This window comes from Mesoplodon mirus (genome assembly GCF_964341445.2).
Source record: "Mesoplodon mirus genome assembly, chromosome: 8".
NCBI classification, from domain to species: domain Eukaryota; kingdom Metazoa; phylum Chordata; class Mammalia; order Artiodactyla; family Ziphiidae; genus Mesoplodon; species Mesoplodon mirus.
This window is the reverse complement of record NC_138984.1, coordinates 53475869-53488510: the sequence shown is the minus strand read 5'-3', so window position 1 is coordinate 53488510 and position 12642 is coordinate 53475869. Positions and strand designations below refer to the sequence as shown.

General features: G+C 36.7%; 1 protein-coding gene across 1 annotated transcript in view; it reads left to right on the top strand.

Annotated features, from left to right (window-relative positions):
• MCM6 (minichromosome maintenance complex component 6) overlaps positions 1-12642 on the top strand; it is a 49316-nt gene that overhangs the window by 22379 nt on the left and 14295 nt on the right. Inside the window, exons 9-13 of the mRNA XM_082630038.1 lie at positions 333-474; positions 1183-1290; positions 2157-2312; positions 5107-5235; positions 6978-7139. Of these exons, the coding sequence (XP_082486164.1) occupies positions 333-474; positions 1183-1290; positions 2157-2312; positions 5107-5235; positions 6978-7139 (697 nt within the window). The remainder of the gene's footprint in view (positions 1-332; positions 475-1182; positions 1291-2156; positions 2313-5106; positions 5236-6977; positions 7140-12642) is intronic.

The following is a 12642-nucleotide window of genomic DNA, read 5'->3' as shown; positions in this document are numbered from 1 at the left end:
TTGTTTTGTTTTGTTTTTTGTTTGTTTTCGTTTTAAGTGCAAGGCCGTCTAATAGATCATTTTTGCTGAACTGTTTATTATTGTTTTTGCCATGTATGAACTTCATCTTCCTTTAACAGGAATGGATTTGACCTATTTAAAAGACCAAAGGAGAAAAGGCTTTCTATTTGGTCTATGGCATGTGTCTTTATGAATTGCTTTTTTTCTTAATGCCTCTTTCAAATGTTCTTTTAGAAATTTAAATTCTTACTTGACATAAGCCATAACCAGCTGATAATCCTGAAAAGGATGCTTTGTAGTCATATATTAATGAATATGATAACCTTGAACAGGCACGTGGAGGAATTCAGTCCCAGAGCTGTCTATACCAGTGGCAAAGCATCCAGTGCTGCTGGCTTAACAGCAGCTGTTGTGAGAGATGAAGAATCTCATGAGTTTGTCATTGAGGCTGGAGCTTTGATGCTGGCTGATAATGTAAGAACATTTTACCCTCTTGGATATAAAGAAATCAGAATATCCCCATCCCTATCAATAAAGGCCTATAAGTTCCTATTAAGGAGATGCCCTCTTTTTAATAAGTACTTTTAGTAAATAATTCATGGTTTTATTAATCTAGAAATTGCGATTGTCATCATTAATCAGCACTTTCTGAACTTCTCTAGAACGTATTACGTGCCCTGAGCTTGTGTGTTTGCTGTGACTAGTACTTCTCAGCAGTTTTCCTTTCTAGACTGTGGCACATCTATGAGTATATCTGTTGCATTTTGCATGTATTTGTCATAGATCAGTTAGCTCTGTGAATGCATGTAAATTGTAGCTATATATACTTATAAATATTATGTTCCAACTTCATCCTTCACTTTCCCAGCCTAAAGTCAACACTGAGGTAACCCAGAATATTTTGACCCTGATTTTGATCAGGTTTTGATGTTGAATAAAAGTGCAGTAAGTAACTGCATGTTTTTAGTTTCACTTTTGGTTTAAAATGAGTCAAAAGAGTATGGTTCCCTCGAGCTCTGGGAACTATTGTACTATCTTACTCTAGTAGAGGGAGTTAGGATTGCTTACTTACCTATCTTAGTTGCTTAAAAGAACTGAAAGGTCTCTGGTAGCAAACTTTGAGTTTCCTTGCTGTTTGACATCTGAAAGGCAGTTTCTTATGCTAGGTTTGTTTGGTTACAGGGTGTATGTTGTATTGATGAATTTGATAAGATGGAGGTGCGGGATCAAGTTGCTATTCACGAAGCTATGGAACAGCAGACCATCTCCATCACTAAAGCAGGAGTGAAGGTATGTGTGTCCACTTCTGTTCCATTGCATCATGCCTTAGCCTTGTAGATTAATGTAGCTCTGGACAATCACTTGGATAAAATGCATTACTTCAACATGAAATGCAGTTTACTGAAACGGAAAACAGCCTTGAGGATATTAATCAAGTCGACAGATTATTTAAATGAAAATAATAAGTACATTATTGTAACTAGCATTAGAGAGAAATCAAACTTTAAAAATAAAAGTAATACATTCAAATAGTTAAGAAAAATGTAAGCAATACATTAAACCATAAGTTAAAAAGAGAAATCTTCCCCTCCAACTCCTAGCACCAATAGATACTCAGAAGTATCTGCTGAGTTTATGTCCCTTTTAAGAATATTTTATCATAAATAAGCATAATACACATACAGTTTTGTTCCTTGTTCATTTAACTTCATAATTTTATTTTGGTAATCTTTCTGTACCAGTATATATTAGATCCACTTGTCTTTTTATTACTCCATGATTTGCAATTGTACATACCCCAGTTTGGCTCATTAGACTCTTATAAAGAAGAGTGACATTCAGGTCATTTCCAGCCTTTAGTATTACAAACAATATTGTAAACATCCTTGTACACATCTTCCTGTACCTAGCTGCAAGATAAATTCTTAGTAAGAAATTGCTGGCTTAAAGGGTGTGCACATCATACCATCAACATCATATGGGAGTACCTGTTGCTATATATTATCAGACTTTAATTTTGATGATTCACTGGGTGAAAGGTGATATCTTATTCTTCTGGTTTGCATTTAGTTAATTATGGATGAGGTTGAACATTTTGTCATATGCCATTACAGTTGTCTTTTTAAACCTGTCACGATTTTTCCTTTTGTGGTCAGGCTACTCTAAATGCCAGGACATCCATTTTGGCAGCAGCAAACCCAATCAGTGGACACTATGACAGATCAAAATCATTGAAACAGAATATAAACTTGTCAGCTCCTATCATGTCCCGATTTGATCTCTTCTTTATACTTGTGGATGAATGTAATGAGGTAACTATGAGCTATCGCTCTGAGCTTCCTTTATTATTTCCAGTTTGAGTAATTGAGTGAGACAAGCTGGGAGGATGTACTCCTGAAGAACTGGTGCATGTGTTGCCACTGACCTTTCATTTCTCTCAGAGTGGCACAGGATTGGACAGAGGTTTATTAAGTGACTGAAAATCACTTGAATTGCTGGTTCTGCTTAATTGTGTTGAGAAATACCAAGTTTTTTGGTTTTGTTGCTGTTTTGTTTTTGTTTTTTGTGTGTGTTTCTTTTAAAGATTTATTACTTATTTACTTATTTATGGCTGCACTGGGTCTTAGTTGCAGCATGCGGGATCTTTTGTTGAGTTGTGCAGGCTTCTCTCTAGTGTGGCATGCAGGTTTTCTCTTCTCTAGTTTTGGTGCACAGGCTCCAGGGCACGTGGGCTCTGTAGTTTGTGGCACTCAGGATCTCTAATTGAGGCGCACAAGCTCAGTAGTGGTGGCGTGCGAGCTCAGTAGTTGTGGCGTGCGAGCTCAGTAGTTGTGGCGCGCGAGCTGAGTTGCTCCACGGCATGTGGGATCTTAGTTTCCTGACCAGGGATCAAACCCGCATCCCCCTGCATTAGAAGGCAGATTCTTAAACACTGGGCCACCGGGGAAGTCCCCTTGTTACTGTTTTTTAATTCCCCCAAAAAAAGTATTTCAGTTAATTCCCAACCATACTCTCTTTAAGATTTTTATTAGATTTTTTTTTTTTTTTTTTTTTTTTTTTTTTGCAGTACGTGGGCCTCTCACTGTTGTGGCCTCTTCCGTTGCAGAGCACAGGCTCTGGACGTGCAGGCTCGGCGGCCATGGCTCATGGGCCCAGCTGCTCCGTGGCATGTGGGATCCTCCCGGACTGGGGCACAAACCCATGTCCCCTGCATCGGCAGGAGGACTCTCAACCACTGCGCCACCAGGGAAGCCCATGATATTTATTAGATTTTTGTTTTTGTTCTTTCATTAAGGTTGAAAAGAATTGGGGTACCACACAAATTTCCTTTTTTTTTCTTTTTTTTTTCTTCAAATTGACTCATTTGTCTTCCTCTGTCTTCCTATCAAATTATTGCGTGTGGGGCTTCCCTGGTGGCGCAGGGGTTGAGAGTCCGCCTGCCGATTCAGGGGAAACAGGTTTGTGCCCCGGTCTGGGAAGATCCCACGTGCCGCGGAGTGGCTGGGCCTGTGCGTCCGGAGCCTGTGCTCCGCAACAGGAGAGGCCACAACAGTGAGAGGCCCACATACCGCAAAAAAAAAAAAAAAAAAATTATTGCATGTGTCACGTTTTTTTTTCCTAATTATGTAAGAGTGTTAAGATTGAATATAAAATTGCAGATTTAGGGACTTCCGTGGTGGCGCAGTTGTTAAGAATCTGCCTGCCAATGCAGGGGACACAGGTTTGAGCCCTGGTCCAGGAAGATCCCGCATGCTGCAGAGCAACTAAGCTTGTGTGCCATAACTACTGAGCCTGTGCTCTAGAGCCCGCAAGCAACAACTAGTTAGCCCATGTGCCACAACTACTGAGGCCCACGCACCTAGATCCCATGGTCCACAGCAAGAGAAGCCACCACAATGACGAGTAGCCCCCTCTCGCTGCAACTAGAGAAAGCCCGCATGCAGCAAAAAAGACCCAATGCAGTCATAAATAAATAAATAAATAAATTTTTTAAACTGCAGATTTACTTACATTCTAACATGTTAGTATTAAGAGTTATTTATACTTAGACTTAAATATTTAACAACATTGCACATCTCAGATGTGCACAGAAGTACAAAATGACCTTCTGTAGAAGGTCATGTTGTACTGTACTTTTAATTGCTGAGCATGGAGGTCCTACATTACATTAGGTAAATGCATACCTCTTGCTTACAGCAAAATTTTAAATTTATCTAGATAAAATTTGCCTTCCATTAATGTGAATGTTTAGAGGGTTTTCGTTTTTTATGTTTGGGTTTTGTTCTTTCCCTTCACAAATCTATATAAATGTTTAACCCAGTCCCCTCCCCCCCATTGTTGGGCATTGTCTGATTTTCATATATTTCTGTCTATACATAATTTACTAAATTAGTTTTTTAGGTGTTTAATTAGAAATAATTTCAAACTTACAGAAAAGTTGCAGGAAATACAATAGTGCATATAATACTCATATACCCTTTATTCAGTTCACATTAACTTTTTGTCCCGTTTGCTTCACCATTTGCTCTGTATCTCTACTTTTTTTTTTCTGTACTATTTGAGAGTAAATTGCATATTTTTAGTGTGATTTTATCTTTTTCAATGTTAATAACAGTTCTATGATGATCATCATTCGTATGTTCATAAGTGGCAACGAAATGTAGTGGGTAGGAGGATGGACTATGAAACTAGACTCTTCAAATCCTCGCTCTGTTACTAACTGTGTGGATAAGTTACTTAATCTTTCCGGGCCTCAATTTATTCATCTGTAAAATGGGGGTAATATTATCTACCTAATAAATTTTTTGTGAGGGTTGCATGAATTAATGCTTCTAGACACACTTAGGGCCCTAGAAATCTTATTTCTGCCATATTAAAGTCAGTAAATTCCTTCAGGAATAGTCTTAGAGTAGGGCAAAGGTATACATTTAAACTTTTGATTTTGGATGTGGTACTAAATTTTCGTCAGAAACTTGAACCCATTAATACATCTTATGGTGGCATATTAGAGCTTGTTGTTAGCTATAAAAAATTTCTTAATGCCTGGGATAGTCTGGAGTGGATATTACTATAACTGATTAAAGTGATTTTCTTATTTTGAATTAGGTTACAGATTATGCTATCGCCAGGCGAATAGTAGACTTGCATTCAAGAATTGAAGATTCAATTGATCGTGTGTATTCCCTTGATGATATCAGGAGGTATCTTCTTTTTGCAAGACAGTTTAAACCCAAGGTAACCTACCCTTTTGTCCTGTAATTGGGCATAATGAGTATATGAAAGTGACATTTAAACAAAAGCGTTGTATGGAAATTAACTGAACCTGACTTGTTTGGGTGTTTTTTTAAGGTCGTTTGGTTGGTTAGTTGGTTGGTTTGATTTCGGTTTGGGTTTTTTTGAGAACAGTTTGTTTCCTCAGAGAGACTTGAGAAAGGGAATTTTTTTAAAGTCTGAAAAATTCCATTTCTTTAACTTTTTAGGTACTAATAAAAAGATATTTATGGGTGAACAGTTTTGAATAACCAAATAAAGTAGGATATCCTTTTATTTCAACCATTATTCCTAAGAATCTTAAAACTGCATGTGCTTAAATCAGTAGTCTACTGAATGCTCTCGAATCTGTCTCAGAGGAAAGCTTGTATTCCTCTAGGTTATTGTAATGAACATGAGTAACTGTTTTACAATACAGGATCCAGGGTGCTCACTTGGACATTTATTTTTAAGATAAACTTCCATAATGCATTTTTTTTGACATTTTCCTAAAGTAGAGTACAAAAAAAATTGTTTGATTCTGGTTGAGGTTTTTACACTCTTTCTGGCTTGACTTTTGGGAGTTATGCTTAGATTTTAATTATCTATCACCTTCACTTGATTATCCATAATATTGGGGTTGACTCTCACTGTCCCAAGGGAAAGGCAAAGCACTTTTGTTTGCAGAGGCATTTGTTCTCCATGACTACACTGGTCCCTCTTGACCTTGGCATGCTTCCTTAATATGCTTATTTCCTTGCTCTGAAAAACAGTATTCTTTAGTATGCCTCATTTTGTTGTTATTATTTAACTAATAATAAGGTTGTTATTATTTAACTAATAATAAGGTATATATACAGTAGGGGATATGTTCCAAGACCCCCAGTGGATGCCAGAAGCCACAGATAGTACCAAGCCCTGTATGTACGATGTTTTTTCCTATACGTACACACCTGTGATAAAGTTCAGTTTATAAGTTAGGCACAATAAGAGAATATCTGAATTGCCAGCATTACTTCTCTTGCACTTTGAGGCCATTATTAAGTAAAATAAGGGTTACTTGAACACAAGCACTATGTTACCCTAACAGTTGATCTGATAACCAAAATGGCTACTAAGTGACTGATAAGCAGGTAACATATACAGTGTGGATATGCTGGATAAAGGGATAATTCTCGTCCCAGGTGGGACATTGGACAGCATAAAATTTCATCACACTTCTCAGAATGGTGCACAATTTAAAACTTATGAATTGTTTATCTCTGGGATTTTCTATTTAATATTTTCAGACTTCAGGTGACCACAGGTAACTGAAACCACAGAACGTGAAGCCACTGATGGGGGCAGTATTATATATATTGACTTTTCTTTTTCCCAAAGACTGCATAAGTTAACTAACTGAGCCTCAAGAATAGCCTGAGTAGTAATTTGTTTAATGAGCTTTGGCATGTTGGGTATAAAAGTATACATTGTTTAGAAATGGTCATTTGCTTAAATACTAACTCTACTGTCTTCCTATTCATAAAATTAGTACATGGAATTCATAGTCCTCCTTTGTATTAGTTTCTTTTGAAGGCATTTCAGTATTAATTTCTTGTCATTGGTTTCAAAGTTTTGACCTTCTCAGTTCCACCAGAGTATCTTCACCTGGGAGGCTCTTAAACTTAATGTTTAAAGCTGCTCCCATTAAGTAGAAATGCTCTGACTTCACTGATATTCTGAAACAGATTTCTAAAGAGTCAGAGGACTTCATTGTGGAACAGTATAAACGCCTCCGCCAGAGGGATGGTTCTGGAGTAACCAAGTCTTCATGGAGGATTACAGTGCGACAGCTTGAGAGCATGATCCGTCTCTCTGAAGCAATGGCTCGGATGCACTGCTGTGATGAGGTATCAAAGTCACTCTAACATAATGGGAAAGAGAAATTGATTTGTTACCTTACAAGCTGTTTTTATGTTTGGTATAGGACATACTAGCGTTAGCTGCAGATTTATTTTTATATAACTGTTGAGTGCTCATAGGATACATGACCCCTGACCCTGGGGTTTTTCCCTTGAAGAATGTTGCTGTCAACCATTTATTGAATGTAGTAGTTAGATTAATGATAATGAGATAATCATGACATAGATTATAGAGTACATACATATAGAGGTGAGTTCAAGATTAATGCCATTCATTCAAGGAAAATTTGTTTAAACCCTACAATGTGCTAGGCCTGTGGGCAGGGGATACGGATATGATAAAGTAGCCTCCAGTCTCCTAAGAAGGGAATTCTCCTCCTTTGAATAACATGTGGATATTAAATTGTTCTTTGAGCCCTGGGTTCTACAGGTACATGTCAGTGGGTATTTAGGGAGTAAATGGGCAGAGTGGAAGGACGCCCTCATCTCTGCTTCAAGCAAACAAGCCCTGCTTTTTATCTAGCTTTATATTTTAGACAGTGTAAGATTTTGTTTGAGTAAGGAGTTCAGCTATTTTTCTTAATAGTATGATGGAGGTATAATTCACATAGAGGAAAATGTACAGCTTTGACTTTTACATACACCCTTGTGGCCACTCAGCTCATAACATAGAAGGTTTACATCATCCTAAAAAGTTCCCTTGTACCCTTCCTTCCCCAGAAGTAACCACTGTTCTTACTTCGTTCACCATTTCTACCCCATAGATTTCATTTTTTGGCTTTTTTCCTTTTGTCTAATTTTTCAAATTCTCTGATATGGTGCTTTACTGTTTAAAAAATACTTTCACACTGTCTTACTTGTTATTCTTTGATTCTCCTGACATTTAATGGACATCTTTGTAAGTTAGGAGATGAATAAAAGAGCCCCTGTCTTCCATTGCTGATAGTTTGGTGGGAGCAAGACATATGTTTAATTAAACATGTGAAATATGAGAGAGGATATTATGATAGAGTGTCATCAGCAAAGAGTACAGAGATCAATGAATTCTTTCATAACAAAGGTGGAGGGTTTGGGGAGATGCCAACATTTAAACTGGATCACTGAAGGGTATATAGAATTTTGGTAGGCATTTTTAGAGTGAAGGTGGAAAGTTTAGAGTGAAGGGTATTGGGAGGAATATAGTGGAATCTGTAGAGAAAGAATAGGCCATGATGGAGGGGAATTCTTAAAAACCATACTAACATTTGTACCTTTTTTTTTTCTTCATTGTAATGTTTCTTAAAATGAGTTTCGTAGAACTGACGTGTCTTGGAGAATTTCTAACAGATTTTTCTTTCCCTTTTTGTTTTTTCAGTAGGTAGCAAATGCACATGATATGAAATAAATATACATATATATGCATATATATATATATATATATATATATATATATATATACACAGATACAGTTCCTGAATAAAATCGAGTGTTTTTGCATATATTTAAGAGCCATTTCTACTTTTATGATCATATTCTGTGTTCACTTTTTACTTATTGTTTTATTAGAAAGGTCTCCCCCACTCAAAGATTATAAAAGAATTTTCTCAGGATTTCCTCAAGCATTTAGATGGTTTCATTGTTTGTATTTAAATCATTCAAACATTTGGTATTTATCCTGCTGTAAGATGTGAGGTGTAAATCAGTTGATTCTTTTTCAGCTAGTTTCCTAGTTGTTCCAACACTACTTACTGAACAATCCATCTTTTCCACGCTGGTTTGGTATGCTTTTATTATATATTAAATTCTTGTGTTAGGATCTCTCTGAATTCTGTTCCTCTGCTGTCTCAGCCTCCTCTTGCATTAGTATCACAATATTTTAAATGTTCTCTTTTGTTCCACTGCATTGTTGCACTTTTGTTCCAATGCATGTTGCACAGCATTGTTCTCTTTTGGCTGTTGTGAACTTAATAGCCAGCTGGCTTTGTTTTGTTTTGGTTTTTATTGATGATTGATATTCACTGTTTGAGGAAAGCATCCTAGGAACTTGTTTGGAAAACCCAGGAATTTTTGAACAAAGCACTAACCATTCTGTCTCTAGACTGCTGTTCTAATCTACAGATTCTGAACTTGAGCTACAATATTTCCAGCCTCCAGCCACCTCTGCTCACTTCAGACTTTCCTACATAATCCTGATTGGCAAGAACCAGTTCCTTAATACCTATCCTATTGCTCCTGAATTCAGTGGTTTTTGTATACTGACAGACTCCTTAGTTTGTCTGAAGTCAAGAGGAGGTTCTGTTGGCATTCAAGGACCTCTCTGTTCAGCCCTGAAATGGGTTTTTCCTCCAATTGCATGGCTTTTCCCTATACTTGTGCTACTAAATGTATAAAGGTATATAATTATACCACCCCCTAGATTTTCCCTAATTGTTGAACATATTGTGAAATATGAAATACATTCACCCTTAAAGCTATCTGTCCCTTTATCTTTATTTCAAAAATTTGAACATAGGGCCAGCATATACTTGAGCTCAGTATTTGAGGTGAAATTTAAATATGAATGAAATAAAAATAGTATACCCCCCAAAAAATTATTGATATTGAGAACATGTTAAATTTATATGTTAATATGGAGAATTGACTTCTTTATGATTATTTTTTCTGTCTAAGAAAACATAATAGCGGTTAAAATCTAGATTATGCCACTATAAAAATCTCAGCTGTTTATTTTTTTGTTTTTTTTGTTTTTTTTTTTTTGTTTTTTGCGGTATGCGGGCCTCTCACTGTTGTGGCCTCCCCCGTTGCGGAGCACAGGCTCCGGATGCGCAGGCCCAGTGGCCATGGCTCACGGGCCCAGCCGCTCCGCGGCATATGGGATCCTCCCAGACCGGGGCACGAACCCGTATCCCCTGCATCGGCAGGCGGACTCTCAACCACTGCGCCACCAGGGAGGCCCCTCAGCTGTTTAAAACAGAAACAATTACATTTTTTTGCTCATGTTTCATGTTCATTTATGTTAGCCAGAGGCTCTGCGCTTCACATTGCTCAGAAATTCAGGCTGATGTAAAGGCTCTTTCTTGACATACACTTCCATGATCACAGAAGATAGAGAAAAGACAAGGTGAATCATATGCCATTTCTTAGCCTTCTATCTAGAAATGACATGACACTGCTGGTCACATTTCATTGGTCAGAGGAATTAACGTGGCCATGCCTAAGTTCAAGAGGTTAAAGCAGTGCCTTCCTTTCGGGTGTCTAGAACGAGAAAAGCAAATATTCGTTAACAGTTCTGAGTACCAGAGACCTCATTATCTTTCCACTTATGTCTTTTATTTCACTTAATAGGTTTTAAAGTTCATATGATTTTTTCATGTTTCTTGTTGAATTTGTTTCTTGATATTTTGTTATTTTTGTGGCTAGTGAAGGTAGACTTTTTTTCACTATATACTTTAACTGGTTGTTGCTTGTATATGTGAACTATTGATTTCTGTATGCTAGTTTTGTACCATACTGATACCTTTTGTTTGTAGTAGTTTTTCAGTTGAGTCTGTTGACTTTCCAGATTTTTGTTCTTATTTGCAAATGATAAATGGCATATGTTTTTCTTTCTATTCTTATTGAAAAATAAACTTAATCTTTTCCCATATTCTCCACTAATTTACTTTTGCTGTTGCAATACAATGTCTAATAATTATGACATTGGACATTTTTTTCTTGTTGCTAATTGGCTCTGTGGCTGAGATACAATGTGTTTTTATCAGTAGGAACTATACATTTATTATTATGTCTTGAATATTTTTATCAAGATTTTTTTTTGGCCAGTTGTCTTTTTAGTGTGTATAGAGTTAATCATGATTTATTTTTTCTCCTGGATCTATTAAAATGAAAAATAAATTAATAGACTTTCTAATGTCAAGCCTTCCTGGAATAAATCTCACTTTTTTAATGCATTTGGCTTCTGTTTGCTGTTATTTAGAATTTTTAAAGCAGTACTCATAAAAAACATTGATTTCTGTTTGTTTTTGCAGTCTGTTTTATTATTGTTATTTCATTTAAGTTTTTGAAAGTTTTTCCCTTTTTTCTCTATTCTAGAATGGTTTTCTATTGCATTAAAATTATCTGCTGTTTTACTGATATGAATTCTCAAGTAAAACTCTCTGGGTCTAGTGTATACAATTTGGGTGCATGGTTCTTAATTTCTGCCATGGAAGTCAGTCTTGTTTAGATTTTCTATCTCTTCTTGGGTCAGTTTTGGTAAGCTACATATCTCCACTACCAAGAGTTGTTTCAGAGTTTAATAATATCCAGTTAGAATGTGTTTTTTTGGTTGCTTGTTTTAATTTTACTGCATTGTGATTAGAAAATGATGTCTATGTTTCTCATTTAGTATTTTGGTTTTTTGGAATTTGGTTTTTTGGATGCTTTGTAGCCCAGAGCCCATTTCCATAAGTGTTCCATGAGCACTTCACTGGAAGGCCTAGTCTCTGTTTACAGTGTATACTGTGAAGGGGGAGGTTACCTTATTATGTTACATAGGTCTTCTATTTTTTTGTGGGGTTTTTTGGTCTACTATATCTTCTCTAGATTGAAAGTTAAAAGTCTCCTATGGGGACTTCACTGGTGGTGTAGTGGTTGAGAATCTGCCTGCCAATGCGCAGGGGACACAAGTTCGAGCCCTGGTCTGGGAAGATCCCACATGCTGCGGAACAGCTAAGCCCATGAGCTACAGCTCCTGAGCCTGCGCTCTAGAGCCCGCGAGCCACAACTACTGAAGCCCGCATGCCTAGAGGCCGTGCTCTGCAACAAGAGAAGCCAACGCAAGGAGAAGCCCAGGCACCGCAATGAAGAGTAGCCCCCACTTGCTGCAACTAGAGCCTGCGCACAGCAACGAAGACCCAATGCAGCCCAAAATTAATTGGTTAATTAATTAATTGATTAATTAAAAGAAAAGTCTCCTATGAATAGTTTTTATTTCTCTACCAACATAGTTATTGTCTCTTTGTATTTATCCTTTTTTCTCCTATAATTTCTGTTTTACTGATATTGTTGTTCTCTTAACTGATACATATATTTTCATTGAGATTTGTACCCTCTAACTTTGTCTCATTTATGCCTTTTGGCCTGAACTCCACCTTGCTTTCTTTGTTTGGTATACCTTTGCCTAACTTTTTACTATTTTTCGGCATTTCTGAGTAAGTTTAAGTGTGTCTTATATACATATACAGCACAGAGTCGGATTTTGTTTTGTGATGCAAACAAAATTTTTTTTAGCATGTAAGTTAAACCCATTTACATTTATTGGTATGAGAGATAGGTTTATTTGGGGTTTTGTTTTTGTTTTTGTTTTTTCTTTTTATAGTTGACATGATTTTTCATTTTGTGATCACTTTGCTTTTGCTTGTATGTGTAGTTCTGAGATTCAGAAAGTTATTTTATTTTAGTGGTTACTTTTATTATTATAACTTTATATTGTACCCTTAGTTCTCTATTGGTTCTCTACTATGAAGTGATA